General features: G+C 49.3%; 2 protein-coding genes across 7 annotated transcripts in view; one reads left to right on the top strand and one right to left on the bottom strand.

Annotated features, from left to right (window-relative positions):
• FAM186B (family with sequence similarity 186 member B) overlaps nt 1-790 on the bottom strand; it is a 35,356-nt gene extending 34,566 nt beyond the window's left edge. Inside the window, exon 1 of the mRNA XM_056798311.1 lies at nt 254-790. The gene's annotated coding sequence lies outside the window, so the exon portion shown is untranslated. The remainder of the gene's footprint in view (nt 1-253) is intronic.
• A 70-nt stretch (nt 791-860) lies between these two features.
• PRPF40B (pre-mRNA processing factor 40 homolog B) lies at nt 861-17,882 on the top strand. Of its 6 annotated transcripts, none has more exons than XM_056798302.1 (26): nt 861-1,130; nt 6,994-7,074; nt 7,955-8,098; nt 8,561-8,626; nt 9,296-9,323; nt 9,560-9,585; nt 9,682-9,792; nt 10,102-10,222; nt 10,337-10,361; nt 10,562-10,729; nt 10,915-11,029; nt 11,106-11,170; nt 11,622-11,786; nt 11,893-12,001; nt 12,330-12,480; nt 13,303-13,436; nt 13,949-14,063; nt 14,212-14,303; nt 14,526-14,642; nt 15,084-15,221; nt 15,435-15,521; nt 15,742-15,828; nt 15,985-16,159; nt 16,708-16,769; nt 16,960-17,106; nt 17,225-17,882. In XM_056798302.1, the coding sequence occupies exons 1-26, from the start codon at nt 1,128-1,130 to the stop codon at nt 17,315-17,317; spliced, it is 2,625 nt and encodes an 874-aa protein (XP_056654280.1). In that variant the 5' UTR covers nt 861-1,127; the 3' UTR covers nt 17,318-17,882. The 6 variants fall into 6 exon arrangements, with proteins under 6 accessions (XP_056654280.1, XP_056654282.1, XP_056654281.1 ...); XM_056798304.1 differs by having other exon boundaries at nt 875-1,130; nt 10,102-10,174; XM_056798306.1 differs by lacking the exon at nt 861-1,130 and adding an exon at nt 1,486-2,179.
• Nucleotides 17,883-18,237: the final 355 nt, after the last annotated feature.

Genomic DNA, 18,237 nt, shown 5'->3' with positions numbered 1-18,237 from the left:
ACAGCATAGGAGTTGGAGTCTGGAAGACCTGAGGCCAAATGCAGCCACAGCTCTTTAACCCTAAGCAAGTCACTTAACTGCCAAGAGTTGAGAGCTTTTCCTCACCTTAGAAATTTTTCTATGGAAGAGGGATTATTTATTCTGCACAGCCTTTGGATAACAGAGATCATTTAGTTCAATCCTCACGTATTCTAGATAACATCATAATTGCATTAATTATCGTTAGGACAGCTAGCATTTATCTAGCGCTTACTATGTGGCAGGCAGCATGCTAAGGCTTGGCTTCTCCATGCTGGTCTCATTACAGCCTCACAAACAACCCAGAAAGGTAGGTGCTCTTATTAGGCCCATTTTACAGATGAGGAAAGTGAGGCTTAAGAAGTGTTTGACTGTCTCAGAGTCACATATAAGGGCCGGAATTCAAATCAGGTCATTTGGGAGCAAATCCAGGGTTTTCTGTTGTTCTTGGAAGAAAGCTGGAGGCGGCGGGGGAAGGAGGCATGAAGCGCTTCTTAATTCTTGAGGATGGCTGAGATAAAGCACTTGTGGAGCACCGGCTAAGGTGCTAAACATCCAGCCCCGTAGGTGGTAGGGCTCCCCTCCGTGGAGGAGCGGAGATTGGCTGCTGTGACTTCGGTCCTGGGGGCGCCGCAGAAGCGGGAGCCGGGGTACTCTGGGCCAGGGATTTTGCTGAATGTTAACTGACCAGAGTGGGGCGAGGTGCCCAGAGCGATAGTGAGGATATTGTCCCGGAAGGGTGTCCAGGCGAGCGAAGACAGTCAGGGGGCTGCCGGGGGAAGGGGGAGGGAGGGGCTCTGCGAGGGTGGAGGGGCAAGCAGCTGCGCAGTGGAGGCGGTGGGCGTGGCCTCGGGCAGGCGGCCCGTCCGTCCTTTCGGGGCTCGGTTCGCGCGCTTCCCTCACGAGCCAGCGTCCTGGGCGGGGGCGGGGGCGGGGCTGAGAGGGAGTGGGGGAAGGAATGGAGGCGTGACTCGGGGAAGCGACTTTGGCTCTGGCATCGAAAGGGTGCGCTCTCCGCCGGCCCCACCCTCTCGTCCGCAGTCCAGCCAATCAAAGAAGCTTTTACTGGCGGGTGGGCCGGGCCGGCCCAGCTGCTCGGAGGCTCTGGCATGGTAACGTCCCCGTGCGGGGGTGGGGGGGGCTGGGCCGGTCCCACAGCGCCCCCTGCGGCCCGGGTCGGCGGTGGGGGCTGGGGGGAGAGGGGCTGGGGGGCGCCGAGGTCCGGGCGGGCTCCCCGAGGGGAGAGGCTGGACCGGAGCCGGGGAGGCAGCGGGGTGGGACGGGGGAGGGGCGGCAGCGGGGCTCAGGGTAGAGGGAGGAGAAGAGGGATGGGAGGGGCGGGGGCGGCCCGGGGGGAGGGGAGGTGGAGAAGGGTCAACAAAAAACGGGGCGCGAGACTGGGAAAATGGGGGGGGGCGGGGGATCCCTAAAGAGGAAAGGGGAGACGGGAAGTCACAGGCTCTTTTCCCATCCCCTCCCCCCATTCTTCTCCCCTTCCCCCCATTCTCCTCTCCTTCCTCCCTCTCTCTTCTTCCTTCCCATTTCTCCCCCTTTCCTTCCCTCTTCTGCCCTTTCCTCTTCCCTTTACTTCTCCTTCTCTCTCACTTTCTTTCCCCCAATCTCCCTTCTCTCTCCCACTTTCCCCCTCTCTTCTGCCATTCTGCTTTCCTCCTTTCTCCCTTATCTTTTCTTCTTTCCCTCTCCCTTCCTCCTTTCTTCTCTCCCTCTCTGCCTTTCTAGTCCCTCAAGGGTCAAGAGCCCCCATTCTTCTCCCTTTTCTTCCTCCCCTCTCTCCTCTTTCTTCCCTCTCCTCCCTTTCCCCATTCTTCTTTCCCCCTCTTCCCCTCATTCTTCTCTTTTCTTCCCCCTATTCTCCTCCTTCCTCCCTCCTCCCCCCCTTTTCTCCCTCTTTCCCCTTCTGCCTTCCCAGCCCCTCAGGGGCCAGAAGCCTCCTTTGGATGCTGCCTCTTCCCCAGGCTTTGCCTGCTTGGTTGATGTTCCTTACAATAGGGGAAGGTATGGCTTCCCCTGATCAGGAGGTGTAAGGTCAGGAAACCAGAAGAGAGCAGAGACAGAGGAAATGCAGGAGGGGGGGTGGCAAAAACCAGGAAAAGAGGGGTGAGGATGGAAAGAAGAACTTCAGCCCCAGTCTTGAAAAAAGGTACTGGAGGCCCTAGAAAGAGGGAAAGAAAATAAATGCAGATTGGGAGTGGAGGTGGGAACCATTAGGAAAACAAATTTTTCAAGTGATGGAGAAGAGAGTTGGAATAGAGATGGAGAGGGAAATAATAACCTAATCTTCCCCACCCCATCCCACCCTTTTTTTTAAATAGAGCAATTGAATGGCAGAATCAGACTGGCCAGTTTTTAACCAGAAATGGATGAAACTAGAGTACTGGGAGTCAGTCAACAAGCATTTATGAAGGGCCTACCCTACTCTGTGTTAGAGCTGTGCTAAGCTCTGGGGATATAAAGAAATGTAAAAGTAGACCCTGACCTAAAGGAGCTCTCACTATAATAGGGGAGACAGCATGTAATCAACTGTGTGCAAACAAGCTAGACATAGATATCAGATAGGTTGAAGATAATCTTAGGGGGAAAGTACTATCAAGAGAGACTTGGAAGGTAACCAGGAGGCAGAGATGAGGAGGGAGAATTCTAGGCATGAGGGTCAGCTTGTGAAATTCACTATCTTGTTCATGGAATATCAAGGAGGCCAGTGTCACTGAATCACAGAGTGGAGTGGGGTAGGGGGAACAGTTGAAATACTGGAAAGGTAGGAAGGCTAGGTTAGGAAGAGTTTTAAAAGTCAAACCAAAGTTCTTCTTTTTGATCCTAGAGGTAATAGGGAATTAATGAATTGTGGGGAGGGAGTGATGAGATCAGATCTGAGCTTTAGGAAGTAAAGTAGAGAACAGCTTGGAATGGGAAGAGACTTGAGCAGGAAGTTAGCAAAGGAAGAGCTATGTTGGGGAATTAAGGAGGTAGATAAAAGTTGACTTTGGAGTCCTGCAGGTAGCCTTCATTCTGCCTCCACTTAATGCAGCTCTTCATTTGTGAGTCTTCCAATCCCTAGACTCTCCTTTTTCCACTCTCAATTAAGAAAGATGGCAGAGTAGGACCAGAGATTCCAAGACATCTTCTAGTCTGGCCCTTATTAGCTGCCTACCTCAATAAGACTTTTAAATTGTTCCCAGACACATTGGAATTTCAAACCTGGCTGACTTTCAGAGTAATAGAAATAAGAGTTGGGGGAAACGGGCAGGTGTGGGGAAATTGCTCTCATTGCAAGAAATACCATCCATGGCACCACTCTACCAGAGTTACCTCTATCAGTACTCTCTCCATTCTCTTCAAAATCTTTTGGAGTCCCCAGTCTTGTCCTTTAGCAATAGTTTGTGATGAATTTGTTGTTTTCGGGGTACTCCTGATAGCTTCTTCTATAAATACATTATTAGAGATGTGAAATGTTCAATTGTCCTTTCTCCTCTCTGCACCCCAAAATATGGATGTATTTCATGGGAACTCTAGCATCTTCTAGCTCTCTCACCTGGCATGGTTTAACATGCTTCTTACCAGATCGCCACTCTTAAGTGTAACTTCTACATTACTGAGAAGTTAGAAAGCAAGAGGGACCTCTAGAATATATGGTGTGAAAAAATATGAGATGGAAGTAGAACTCTGAAAACCGTGCTGGAATTTGCTTCACTTTTCTGTCACCACATTCAGGGAGGTATCCAAATCAGGCCTTAGGCCATGGCAGCCCCTACCTAGCATGTAGTAGGCACTTCATAAAAGCTTGTTGAATTGAATGCCCTATGCAGAAGTTACCTTGATTGCCCAAGACCATGCCATATTTCAATCTCAAGATAATTTTTTCCAACCAACCACATATTTTATTGTGCTGTTGCCTACTGTCCTACCCAGTTAGTTTGCTCCAATAATTAGAACACATATATGTGTGTGTTTTTTAAGTGTGTAAGAAAACTTGAAAATTTAAATTTGTGAAACAACTAAATTAGGGTGATTTTTAAATTTTTTTATTTATTTTTAAAAAGGATTCACTTAGATAATAACTTTTCCTGGTGTTTAAAGGTCTGTCTTGATTTTACAATTCAGTTTTCAAAAAAACTTTAAGGACACATCTTTTGTGTAAAGTGGAAGAGTGTGTGTGTGTGTGTTACAAACATATACACACATGTATTATGGTGGTTGTTTTTTGCGAACACATCATTAAACAAATTATTATGTTCTGAGTCCCAGACCACACCCCTTCCTTTTCTAATGCCATTATTAGATGATTATGTTTCAGCACCTGTTTTAGATATTGGCAGTACTGCAACTAAATATCCTGGGCCATGAAAAATAATTAGGAGAGTAAAGCTGTTGTGTGTGTGTGCGCGTGCGTGCATGTGTGTGTGTGTGTTATGTGTATGCATAGCTTACATTTTCTTCCTTAGTCAAAGGCAAAGACTTGTGAATTATCATTTATTTAATCTGTGCCTATGCTGTCTTCCATTGGTCCAGAGAATTGGATGTTGACTGGGTACAACAGTACTAAAAAGTTTATCTGTGCTTATTTCCTAGGGAGTCCTCATTTTGGCAGCCTGGAATGAGGTCTCTGAATATTGGAAATCTATAAGTATTCCATCTTTCTCACCAGACATATTGCTTCTCCCTCTTTCTCCAGTCCTGCCTTTCTTTAGAGCTATTTGCAAGAAGCCACATAGACAGGAATGACTTTATTTCTTTTCTCATGGCCTTCTTCTCAATGATGAGGGAAGAGTGAGAAATAGAAGGGAATAAATGGAGCTGAAAATTTTGTAAGTTGGTGCCTCAATTCCATGAATAATGGAAAATGGAGCTAGATTTATTCTAGATTCTCCATCAAAGTCTGGGAACTGACTTTCCAACAGAGATTGGGCAGAATTTAAATGTTTGTTGAGTACCTATTCTCTATAGGGCATTGTAGTAGACCCTAATTGTGGGATTAAAAAGAATGTAAGAGTTTATGTCTTCCAGAAACTTATCTGTTGGAAGAGACATACATGTGAAGTAACTAGGGACCAATTGCAAAGCAACATATAAAGTACAAAATACCACAGTATAATGTGGACTAAGTAAATATGTGCTGAATGGGACAAAGAAATTATAGAAGTGGGGACGGAATGGAATTAATCAGAAAAAAGGAGCCTTGAAAGAGGTAAGTTTTAATTTGGGTTTCGAAGGAAGTAATGGAGTGGTAAGGAACAATAATACAGAGGGAGGATTTATAAAGTTGGTTTGGTAGGGATAAATAAGCATATTAGAAATAGTAAATACATATATTCATATATGTATGATTTCATTGGTGTAGTGAATTCTTGGTAAGAAACTGCCTCTACTAATGTAAATCAGCACCTTTTCTCCAACTTAACAGTCTAGAAGAATTGCTGATGACTCCCTTAAGTTCACACAGCCAGTAGGTATCAGAGGCAGAGGTTGAACCAATGTCTTCCTAACTAAAGCCACTAACTACACCAGTCTTGTTTTTTATGGAAGGCTAACCACTATAATTCTTAAGCAGGGAAGTTACAGGGCCCTTTCTAAACTGGAACTGGCCCACAGTAGTGAATTTCCTATCACTGAATGTCTTCAAGTGGAGTTTGAATGGCCCATTGTTAGAAAAGAATCCCTTTGGAATTGGTGGAAAAGATTGCTGTTCCACTAATAGATGACCTCTGTGATCCTGTTTTATTGAGGGAAGATGGCCCTTCCAGTCTACAGCCTCTAATTCTGTGTTCCTCTGGCCAAGGTCTTCCTATGGCATCATTCTGCCCCTTAAAGATAGAAAGGGAGATCCTGGTGTATTTGTAGGGGTAGGGTAGGATGGAGCTGGTAAACTAACAGTCTATAAAGTTTGTGATCTTCCCTTTCCTGGTGATGCTTTGGGGAGAAGAGAAATGATGAGAAAATTCGGTTTCTAAATTAGATATTTAATAAAGGGATAAAGTTAGGGCAGAGAGGTCAGAAGGGGCAAAGACCTATAGGACAAACATAGCTAAGCTTTCCTTTCCATTCTTTTCTCCCATTTCAGATTTTTGGGTAAGGATGGCATAACATTTGAATTAGGTGAGGGGTAGAGGAACAGTTGGCTTACTAGAGTGAAAAATATAACACTATTTCCCATTGTCTGCTACTTGGGAGAGGAGGAGTATTGAAGACTTCTCTCAAAACGGGCATCTGAGTATCCTGGAAAAACAATTAGGAGTGCCTAAATGTTCTCCCAAATTATGAGGGGTCTGTATGGATCAAAGTTCAAAAAGAAGACCTGAGTGGATTCAGAAGAGATGACATAGCAGTATAACAAGAAAGTTTAAATATAGCCTGGGAGAATCTTCAGATCTTATCAAAATTCAGGCAGTCCTTGCCTGAGTCTGAGCCCCAGCTTAATGAGGAATCTGGAAAAATGGAAAACAAGCTTTGGACAAGGGGTAGTAGACTAAAGGATAGGACTGTAGTGCAAATAATATATTATGTTTTTAGTTCAAGTTATGGACTATAGTGGTCAGATTGTAAAAATGGGAACTTGGATATCATCACATCAGGGGCTACTCTGTCCATCTAGTCCTGTCCTGGAACCACATCAGCCCCTAACTTCACTTCTTTCCCATATACACAGGCCTGTAGGTGGAGTTGGGAGACCTTACAGCTATGTTCCCTCAGTTTATTAGCATTCCCCCTCTGGCTTTTGATGTGGAAACTGCTGATTTGAAAGTGGTATTGGAATAGCATTTTCAACATGACTATGGGAGAAATGAAACTAATTTGGAGGAAAATACCATTTTCAGCTTGGGGAGGGAAGGATGTTTGACTTGGAGTCCATCCTTCCCAAATCCTTATGCTCCTCCATATTCACTCCCTCTTTACCTTATTGCTAAACCCAGTCTCTGTACCTATCCTAGGTCCTGTGACCATTTTTTTCTCCCTCAACAGTCGGTTCCCGATTCTGGCCCCAGGCCCTTGGCTACACCTGCCCCTTTCCCACCGGGGCCCCCCATGATGCCACCACCCTTCGTAAGTTTAATGTCTTTCCCTGTGGATGGCCCTTCCAAGTCTTCAGCCCCCAACTGCATTCCATTGGCCATTGCTGCCTCCTGAGCATGGTCTTCAGTGGGCATCATTCTGCCCCTTGGCCCAGGGATAAGAAGGGGGGTGGGTGGCAGTCCTAGTATGTTTGAAAGAGGTGGAACTGGTGACAAGCACTATGTCTAAAACGTCATTCCCCCCTCCCATTCCAAGGGATGCACTGGGGATAGGGGGAAAGGAAAGATGAGGAAGAGGTCCTCATTCTAAATATATATTGGATAAAGGGACATTGTTTGGGTGTAAGGGTGACCAGATCCAAGGCCATTCAGGAGAAAGAAGGGAGCTTAGCTTTCTATTCTTTTCTCTCATTCATTACGTGTTGGCATAACACCTGAAGTTGTCACCGAATCAGACCTGAGGGGATGGGAGGTAGGCAGATGATTAAGAGAAACTGGTTACCAGTTCTTACTTTTCTCCATTTCTCAGGGGTTCTGTTTGGGGAAGAGGATCTTAAAAGTAGACCACCCCTATGGCTTAGTTTTCCCCACAGATTTACTTCATTTCCCCATGCTGACTGAGAGGCTGCAGTGTTTATTATATCAGGATTTTGAAATTCCAGTCCTGGCCCCAGAATGATTAGCCTTTTACTCCAGCAAGATTTTATGTTAATCTCAAGGTTCCCCTTTCTGGGGATTGTCAGTGGTGACCTTTCAGGCCAAGAAGAGGGAGGGTGCTATCATTCACAAGTATTCTGAATTTGGGATTGGCATCCAGATTACTATCTGTCCTATCTGACCCTGAAGATGGGAGCAAATGGTCATCTAGGCTAATACCTCCTCTGCTCAGTGCCCCTTCCCCTCATTTCCAGATGCCCCCTCCAGGGATCCCTCCACCCTTCCCCCCAATGGGGCTGCCTCCCATGAACCAGAGACCACCTGCCATCCCTCCCATCCCCCCTGGCATGATGCCCCCGATGCTCCCACCAATGGGGGGGCCACCACCAATTACACAGGTAACACTCCTCTCCTTTCATCCTAGGGAAGCTACAGAGAGGTGTTCTTATACCCATTGGTGGGGATGTAAAAGGGGGAAAGGCAGAAGGAGCCATAACCCTAGATTTATGAATCTAAAGAAAATTAGTCTATATTGGAAATTGAATAGACTCAGGCACTTAGAACTTTGTGGGTTGGGGGGGTGGCTTTTTCTAGGAATAACTCTTAGGGTATGGACAGTAGGCACTGGTGTTCTTTAGGGAACACTGGAAGACAAAAGCATCTTGGGAATTGGGAGGGAGTGGGGCACACCTGTGCAGTTTCTAGTGCTGAGTGAGAGAACTACCAGCTTGGGCTAAAAGCCCAAGGACCAAGACTTCCTATGCCAAATGTTCTAAGTTCCCTGCCCCACTGCTTCATTTGGGACCCAGACCATTTCTACCCTGACATCTGTGGCTGGTTCTTGCCTTGTTTATGCTTAGATACCAGGGATGGTACCACCCATGATGCCAGGGATGCTGATGCCCGCGGTGCCTGTCACTGCAGCGGTAAGCGTTGGGGGCCCCCTAGGCATCTGAACTTTGTCCTGCAGCCTTGTGGGTCTGACCCAAAGCAAGGGGTAATTCCCCTCACTATCTCTCTGTTCTTTACCTCTCTTCCCTTTTCTAACTATAATCTATTCCTAATTCATCAACACTCCCTCAGGCATCTCATGTATCCTTCCTAGCTGCAAACTGACTTCCATCAATTCCCCATCACACCCTGAAGTCACAGATTTTCTTCTGCTCTCCTACTTCACCAAAATGTGCATACATACTTAATAGATTTTGCTTTTCACATTCACACTCACTTGGGTACATCTTAATGCCACTAAAGGAGGTGGCATTATCTGACTGCAGTCTACTCATTCTTTTGGTGCCTCTCAGTATGGTATTGGGAAGTCAAGCTACTAGGGCTGGATATAGGGTAAATGAGACATGGGATTTGATCAAAGCACTTCTGTCCAAGGAAAGAGAAGAAAGAAGCAGCTGTGGGATTTGCCCCTGGTATCCCAAGGTTCCAGCTATGGAAGGGTGGGGGGAACCAGTTAAGGAGAACAAACACTTAAGAGCCAAGACACCTGGGTCTTGGCCTGGCCCGCTTCCCCTTCCCCCAGGACCCAGGGTCCTGGGGACCACTGGGCTTGGCCCCGACCCTTCCCCCTCTTTCTTCGGCAGACGGCCCCAGGTGTGGACACCGCCAGCTGTGAGTCTTCTGGGGGCTTGGCCCCCCCAGGCTCGGAGGTTGGGGGCACAGGGGAGGGGGACGGTGGTCTGGAACCTGCCGTGGATCATGCCTGTTGGGGTGTCAGGGAACTTGGGGTGTTGATTGGGCCAGGGTGGCATTGGTAGGGGTGGGATGATGGGAAACCAGGTATCTGGGGGGTTTCGGGCCAGGATTGGAGCTTGGCCTTAAGATATTTCTTTTAACTTCTTTTCCAGCTGTTGTGGCTGGAGCAGACCCTACGGTGAGTGCACCAGGAAGGATTGAAGGAGAGAAGTCTAAAAATGGGAAAAGGTGGGCTTTGGGAATAGAGCCTGAAAAGAAATTTTCTGCTTCCCAGAGGGTCTTGTGGAGTGAACACGTGGCTCCTGATGGGCGAATCTACTACTACAATGCTGATGATAAGCAGTCTGTGTGGGAGAAGCCTAGCATACTCAAGTCCAAAGCTGAGGTGAAGGATCCTTGACTCCTTGGCTACCACCACAACCCTGCCCCCTGTGCATCTCTGATCTTCATGCTTGTCTCAGCTTCTGTGTTTTAATCACCTATGCCCATTAGTACGTGTGGGTATCCTTAGCTCTCCGAATACACACACCTCCTTTACCGTGAGCATGCATATATGAATTCAAGTCTTCAGTGTGACCACGAGGGAGGAAATCTGCTCTCTGAACCTGGCCCTTTTCTGATAGTCACTCCATGTCCCCACTGATGACAAGTACCATCCTAGTACTCTGGAGTAATTCCTACTGTACTCTCACAGTTGCTGTTGGCCCAGTGCCCCTGGAAAGAGTACAAGGCAGACACTGGCAAACCCTACTACTACAACAACCAGAGTAAGGAGTCCCGGTGGACCCGGCCTAAGGACCTGGAGGAACTGGAGGGTGAGGGGTCTGAGGGGCAGGGTGGGGGCTGGGTTGGGGGCTCTGGTGTAGGGGGCACCAGGAGCCCCTGCCCTCTCTGTGCTCTGACTCACAAACTCTCTTCCCTAATTGCAGCTTTGGTCAAACAGGAGGCTGCAGGGTGAGTGAGGCCACCTATCCTGAGGGCTTAGTGGGCTTGGTGGGAGCTTTGGGTATGAACGAGCCCCCCACCTCTGTATGTGTGAAGGGAGCTCCCTACATTACTTCAGGACAGTCCATTTCCAGCCCTTGGTCTTGCCCAGCCCTTGACCTCATGACTGTCTCGTACTCCTGCTCTACTCTCTGCTGGGGTCATTGCAGGAAGCAGCAGCCACAAGTACAGCCTGAGCCACCTCCTGCTACTCCTGGACCAACCCCAGTCCCTACAGGCCTCATAGAACCTGAGCCAGGTGGGCATGAAGACTCTGAGCTGTCAGAACCTGCCCAGCCTCTAGATCAGGGGCTACATCAGGAGGAGAGCACTAGCAGGTAAAGGCCACAGCACCTAAGTGTCTGAGTTCCCTGAGTTGTGTCTGCAGCCCTCTGCCTTCTGTGTCCAGCATCCTCAGCCTTGGTACCTCTGCCAGGGACCTAGATGAGTACCTGGATGCCAGGGGTCCCTGGGGGGCAGGGGATGATGAGGACACTTTGGCTGAATCTTATGCGACTCCTAGTGCTGGTAGGCGGCCAGAGGAGGAAGAGCCAAAGCTCGAGTCAGAGAGGTCAAGCTTCAGCTGGAGCAATCGAGAAAAGGCAAAGCAGGCATTCAAGGAATTGCTAAGGGACAAGGTAATGACTGAATGGCAAGGGTTGGGGCAGGTTGTGGAAGCCTGCAACTCTTAATCAACTGCCTGCTTGATTCCAGGCCGTCCCCTCCAATGCTTCATGGGAACAAGCCATGAAGATGGTGGTCACTGACCCCCGCTACAGGTAGAGCTGGGCAGAGTGAACCATGGGAACAGCAGGGCTAGGGAACTTGGACTGAACCTAGATCCTTTCAGGGATATGGGGGGAGAGGGGGAGGGAAGTAGAAAAGATGAGACACACAAGTGATGACAGTGAAAAGGAGTGTTCAGAGATGGGAGATGGTGTTCAGAGATGGGGGGGACTGAGAGAAATTGGACCTGGCAAAGGCTCATCAGTGATGAGACACTGCTGAAATGAATAGGCATGGAATTAGACCTGGGTCAGAGTAAAGAAACTTTTCTCATCCCTGCACTCGGCGTCCCAGCCCTTTCCATGCCCCCTTCCTCCTCACGGCCATTGCTGTGCTCACACATACTCCTGGTTGATTTCTTGGGCTGATTCCCAGTGTGTTCTGAGATGAAGTGCCAGTGGTTAGGGCAGACTCACCCTGACCCAAGGGTCTTCTCCATCCCAGTGCCCTGCCAAAACTAAGTGAGAAAAAGCAGGCGTTCAATGCCTACAAAGCACAGCGGGAGAAAGAAGAAAAGGAAGAGGCCCGCTTGAGGGCCAAAGAGGCCAAGCAGACCCTCCAGCACTTTCTGGAACAGCATGACCGAATGAGCTCTACCACAAGATACCGGTGAGGGTTCAGGGGTCTGAGGACACAAACTGTGTCTAGAACACACTGTGGCCAGAAGACAGCACCCTCCACCATCTTCCTTCATAATCTATTTGTGTAACCCTAGGCGAGCTGAACAAACATTTGGGGAACTAGAAGTTTGGGCAGTAGTACCCGAGCGGGACCGTAAAGAAATTTATGATGATGTCCTTTTCTTCCTCGCCAAAAAGGAGAAGGTAACATTCATCTGCTGAGGTCCTTCCCACACCCTTTCTCTCCAATTACCCTGGTCCTTCTTCAGTCCCTTTGTTTCTCATTTAGTTCCCAAGTTCAAATAGTAGCTGCTCATTTGGCCTCCAGCTCATGAATTTCTCTCAGTAATCTATCAAATTCTTTGTTGTTCCTCTCCTTTCTGATTCTAAGCCTGCTAACCATCTTAAAAAAATAAATTGTTCTGTATCCCTGTCTTCTGGCCCCCAACCCATAAATAGAGCCTTGACTCCCCATCTCTCCATCTAAGATTTCTCTCTACATTTCCCATTCCCTCCTCTTTCACCATCTCAGGAGCAGGCTAAACAACTGCGTCGTCGCAATATCCAGGCACTAAAGAGCATCCTGGATGGAATGAGCAGTGTCAGCTTCCAAACTACCTGGTCCCAAGCTCAACAGCACCTCATGGACAACCCCAGCTTTGCCCAGGACCACCAGCTGCAGAGTGAGCCCAGGGCCTCGACACCCCTCCATACCCTTTCCCTTCCCCAAGGACCTCCTGGGACCCCTGGAACCCACATGATCCTCTTTCCCTCGAACCTCTTAGATTTATCTTGGACTTCTCAGGTGTCCCTAAGAGCCTGAACTTCCTGGGACTCCCAACACCCTCCACATCCCTAGTGCCCTCAGCCCCTCTGAGATTCCCCTGTACTTGCCTGGACTCTAGGGCTTCCAGACTCTTTTCAAGACACCCTGAGACATCCCTCTCCCTTCCACTGAGATCCACTATGGCCTTGGAGGCACTGTGGCCTAGTAGGAAGAGCCTTAGGCTGGGACATTCAAGAAGACTTGAATGATGATGGCTTTTGTAGCTCAGATGAATATAATCTTAACTTGGCATAACAATATGGACCCTATTGGCCACATCTAATACAAACTGCTGTTGGTAAATCTGATGATTTGAGAAGTACCACCTTCTGGAGAGGCAAAGCTTTATTAAAAGCAGTTCCATAGAAGTCCTACTAATTGACGTGAAGCCCCTTCAGTCACTGCTATTACTGTTTCACTCTAAACCCTTATAGTCAAATCCCTGGACTTTTTTCCCCATGTTTAACAGTTCCTTCCCAAATCCTCCATCCCAAAGGCCTTTCCCACCAGACTCTACCCTATTGTCACTACCACCTATTGGGGTCTCACTCCCCCTCCTCTCCCCGGGTGCCCTGGGGAAACAGTGGGGAAAGCATTCTGTAGTGCTGGGGGTGTTGGGTTCTAAGAGGGGGCCCTCTACCTCCCTGCAATGTCTGCTGAGCCTGCTCCCTGCGGGCAGACATGGACAAGGAGGATGCGCTGATCTGCTTTGAGGAGCACATCCGAGCACTGGAGCGAGAGGAAGAGGAAGAGCGAGAGCGGGCCCGACTTCGGGAACGGCGCCAGCATCGCAAGAACAGAGAAGCCTTCCAGGTAGCACTTTTGGCCTCACCATGGGCATGGACCCTAGATCTGGCCCCTGGGAACCCTCAAGCCAGTGCTTTGCTTCCCGCTCAGCTCCCTTTTCTGCTCTTTGGGTCCCACTGAACCCCCTAACCTTGCTCTTGCTGTCTTGGGGGGCTGGGTCCATGTACTGCCAGAGTACCAGCAGAGAGCACCACATGAGCATGGGCTTGGGTATGAGGGAGTTGGGGAGTCTTTGATGGGCCAGGTTCTTGATCCCTGGGGTGGCAAGGTGGGGGTGTGTGAGGTTCAGACAGGTTTCTATCTTTGTTCCCTTTTCTTTCTGTTTCCTTATGTTTTGGATTTCCATTCCTCTAATTCTTTTTCTACCTCTGCATTATTTCACCATCTAGGTACCCTTTCTTTCTCTACCCATTTTTCCATCTTCTCCCCCCTTGTCTCTGTCTCTATCTCCATTTCTCTCCCAACCTCCTCATCTCTTTCTCTGTCCCTGTCCCCATAACTGGCCTTTCCCCGCTCAGACCTTCCTGGACGAGCTGCACGAGACAGGGCAGCTGCACTCCATGTCTACCTGGATGGAGCTGTACCCAGCGGTCAGCACCGATGCCCGCTTTGCCAACATGCTGGGCCAGCCGGGTAAGGCAGCCGGGCTTTCCCTCCCCGGCTCCCTGCCCCTGACCGGTTCTCTGCATCACCTCTCCCTTGCCCTGCCCGTGACTTCATTCCCTAGACCTCAGGAAGGTGCCACCAGCCAGGTCCCCCCTCCTCCTTGCCTCTTCTGCAGGCTCCACCCCTCTGGATCTCTTCAAGTTTTATGTAGAAGATCTGAAGGCCAGATTTCATGATGAGAAGAAGATCATTAAGGATATCCTTAAGGTGAGGGGGGCCTGGGACCCAGGTCTAAGCTGTGAAGTAAACCGTAAAGAACTGGTTGTTGTTGGCAGGGGGACAGAGGATTAAAGATTGGGGGATTTCAGAAATTGGGCAAGGGCAGTATTTTGGAGGACAGGAGACTTCTCAGAAGCCTTTGGTCAGCCTCAGAGCAGCATGTCAGAAAGCCATCGTGCCCTCTGCCTCCTCTGTCTGCTTCCTCTCTAGGACCGGGGTTTCAGTGTAGAAGTGAACACAGCCTTTGAGGACTTTGCACATGTCATCAGCTTTGACAAGAGGGCTGCTGCACTGGATGCTGGAAATATCAAGCTGACCTTCAACAGCGTGAGGGGGCAGGGTTGGGACAGGGGCAGAATGGGGGTCAGGAGAGGACAGTTGAAGTGAATTAGGATCTGAAATATACGAGAAAGAGTTGTTTTCTCCGGGCACAATTGTCAAATACTTTCTAGTCCTCTTCCTTCCTATTGCCCATTCTTGTATATTCATCCTTGAGGCAGCTGCATTTCAGGGCTTATGGTACCCAGTAGCTTGAGGAAGTGGGAGAAGCCCAGATTCCCAGAGGTGAGCCCAGGCCCCTCAAGTTCCCCCTCCTGAATTGTGATACATGGGAAAGGAAACCCTGCCTTATACTGGTCACCCCTTTTCCCATACCCAGCTTGCTGCCCTTCCTTTTTCTCCACCCAGCGAATGCTTCCACCTGCTCCTCCAGGCTTCCCTGAGCTGGGAGTCTTAAGTGATCCTCCTCGGTATCTTTCACCCATTCAGCTCCTGGAGAAAGCAGAGGCACGAGAACGGGAGAGGGAGAAGGAAGAAGCCCGGAGGCTTCGACGTAGGGAAGCTGCCTTTCGGAGCATGCTGAGGCAAGCTGCCCCTGCCCTGGAGCCTGGCACTAGCTGGGAAGAGGTGAGAACATCAGATGGATACCAGACTTCCCATGAGGCTGCACTGTGTGGTTTCTAAGATTTCTTCTTGCCCCAGAGCTCTTCAATGTGGTCCCCAGAACCCCCTTAACCCAGGGCCTAGGCTTGCCCCTGGTCTGTGTCTCCTCCGTGCTTTGCTTGATCCTGACCTTCTGTGCTTTCCTTCACATGCTCATCGGCTGTTTCCTCCAACAAGGTTCGAGAGCGCTTCGTGTGTGACTCTGCCTTTGAACAGATCACACTGGAATCTGAGCGAATACGTCTCTTCCGAGAGTTCTTACAGGTGCGGGAGGTGGAAAGCATTGCCTGTTTTCTTTCTCTGGTTCTTTGGCTCTGCCCCTACCTTGACTCTTCAGACTATCCTGAGTAACTTCTCCTTAAAACCTTTCTGGGAACAAAAAGATGGGTGGGCACGTACTGTATGTGAATGAGGCCAAAAGGTCATTGTGAGGCAAAGAAGAGGTGTTTCTGGAGCTTCTTCCTTCTTCCTCCTTCCCCATCAGAGTGAGTGCCAGCACTTTCACATCAAAGGCAGAAAACATGGCAAAAAGGGCAAGAAACATCATCGAAAGCGATCCCATTCACCCTCGGTGAGTTATTAGCAAATATGTATGGGTGGAATAGGGTTCTTTAAACAGCGGGACAGAGATTCTTTCTCCACCCATTTGTGTCTTGTGTCTTGCCTCAGGCTTTGGGGAGAATTCCTTTGGTTCTAAGGGCTTTTTCCCTCCCTCATCTCTCTCCAGGGTTCTGAATCTGAGGATGATGAGCAGCCGCCTCTTCTTCGGCCTTCCAAACGCAGAAAATGGAATCCCTCCGAGTCAGGCTCAGAGCCCTCATCTTCCCTGGATTCAGCTGAGAGTGGGGGTGGGCCCTTCGGGAGCCGGGGCTCTCCTTCCAGCCGCCCTGCTCTTGGATCAGGCAAAGTCACTTAATAGAGCCTACTGTGGGGGACTAGAGACCCTAGGAATAGCTGTATAAAATAAAAGGGGGAATCAAAAAGGTGTTTGTCAGTGGAAGAGAAAGCTGGAGGAGGGAATCGATAGCAGGTTCCTTTCTGTGGGATTCGTTCAGGGGAAAAGGCCCAGGGTTTTAGCTCCCTGGAAGGCGGAGCAAGCACTTGGTAAACCTTAAGACACCACACAAATACGGGTTTGTTATTACTGAGTGTTGAAAAGGGAGGATGGGCCAAAACTGCCCAAAACTGCCCAGGAGAATCTGAAGTGAGAATGCAGAAGGAAACTTTACAATTTTAGTCTGGGTTAAAAAAAAGGAGAAATGGGAGTCAGAGAGGCTAAAGGCTCCAGACCTCACTTAAAAACATTTTAGAATTGGAGAGATCCATCTCTTTGGAATGGCTGTAGGGACATTCTTCTTGGCAGCAAGGGAAAAGGCTGAGATGGCCTGGAGCTAGACCTGTCCTCCCTAAGAGAGGTTGGGGATACTGAGGCACCCTCTTCCAAATCTAGATCATGGCTTCCGGAAGTCTAAGAAGCCGAAGAAGAAAGGCAAGAAGAAGAGGCACAAGTCGGTAAATGGGGAAGGGGTGCTGCAGGCTCAGGGGCAGTGGTTCTCAGGTCCTTTGACTGGAAAGGAAGAATTCCTTTGTGCCTCTGGCTCCTCCCCCTTGAACCAGACTACCATTCCCATCTCTGTCTTCTCTGTGGGCCTCCTTGCCATCCTTGCTAGGAGCTAAGCAGTTATATGGTATGGTTTTGCAGAACAGTCCTGAGAGTGAAATAGAACGAGAGAAAGAGAAAGGAGGCAAGGAAATGGAAGAGAAAGAACGAGAACGGGACAAGGAGAGGGAGCCCCGGAGGCCAGAGCCCCGGAATCGGTCCCCTGGCCTCGGACTTAAGAAAGAGAAGGTGAGGGGGAGGGATCCCTTGTCAGGGCTTTGCAGCACACAGTGCTTTCTCTGCTTGGGCTCAGCTCATGCCCTAACAGCTCAGGGTCACTGGTCAGTCAGTGCCTTTGCCCTTACAGACAGGCTGGGATACATCAGAGAGTGAGCTGAGTGAAGGGGAACTGGAACGGCGCCGCCGGACACTTCTGCAGCAGCTGGACGATCAGCAATGACCCTGATACTCTCCCCTTGTGGGAATGTGTGAGGCCTGTGTTCCTAGCATCACCCTTGTTAGCCAAGCTCCCTAACCCAGGACTCCTTCCTTAGTCTGGTCAATGTCCATTGCCCCAAAGCACCCTGTTCCTTTTTGGCAAAACCCCTCCAAATGCCATCATCAGCACTACAAGGTTGCCCCAGCTGCTCTTCAGAGGCCTCCCATATCTTGGGCATCCAATATAATCCCCAGCATCCCAATCCCTGCTCCCTTGTCCAAGCCCAATGGGGTTAGGCAGCGCCGATATGAGAGTGAGGAGGTATGGCAGGGAGAGTTGTGCCACTACTACTTGTCATTACCTCTTGTCCTTAGGAAGGGTCACAGTGTGAGAGAAGTGCATTCTGCCAATGGGCACTGAGCCAGTTGGGAATGGGGGGGAGGAGGGAGGCATTCTAGGCCATTCAAAGTAGCTCTCTGCCCCTACCCCTCCTACCCTGGCCCAATGGCACTACCTCTTCCTCTCTCCAACCTGGGAACTCAGTGTTTTTTTTTAATTATTAATAATGATAATATTTATAACATGGCTTCAGACTCCTGTCTTTAAATGGTTGAGGCGCGGTGGCAGGGGAGAGGAAGAGAGGGTTTCCGTGGCAAAAGTCTAAAATGGGACCCACAGACTCACTGGATGCCATACCCTCTACAGCCAGCAGAGGGGAGTAACACATCATGGACCAACCTACCGTGTGCTTGTTTGCAAACCCTCTGTCTCCTCCTTCCAAGAAGCTCTGGGGAGTCAGCCACCCACAGCCCTCGGGCCTTACTGCTAACTGTCTCGCCTGTTCCCACTTATTTTGTGCTGAGCAAGAAGAAGTTTATGCACCAAGGAATCTGGATGTGCTGTCCCTAACCCCACATCCCTAGGCCCACCATGACCCCAAG

Source organism: Monodelphis domestica, chromosome 5, assembly GCF_027887165.1.
Source record: "Monodelphis domestica isolate mMonDom1 chromosome 5, mMonDom1.pri, whole genome shotgun sequence".
NCBI lineage: Eukaryota > Metazoa > Chordata > Mammalia > Didelphimorphia > Didelphidae > Monodelphis > Monodelphis domestica.
This window is presented reverse-complemented; position numbering and strand designations above follow the sequence as displayed.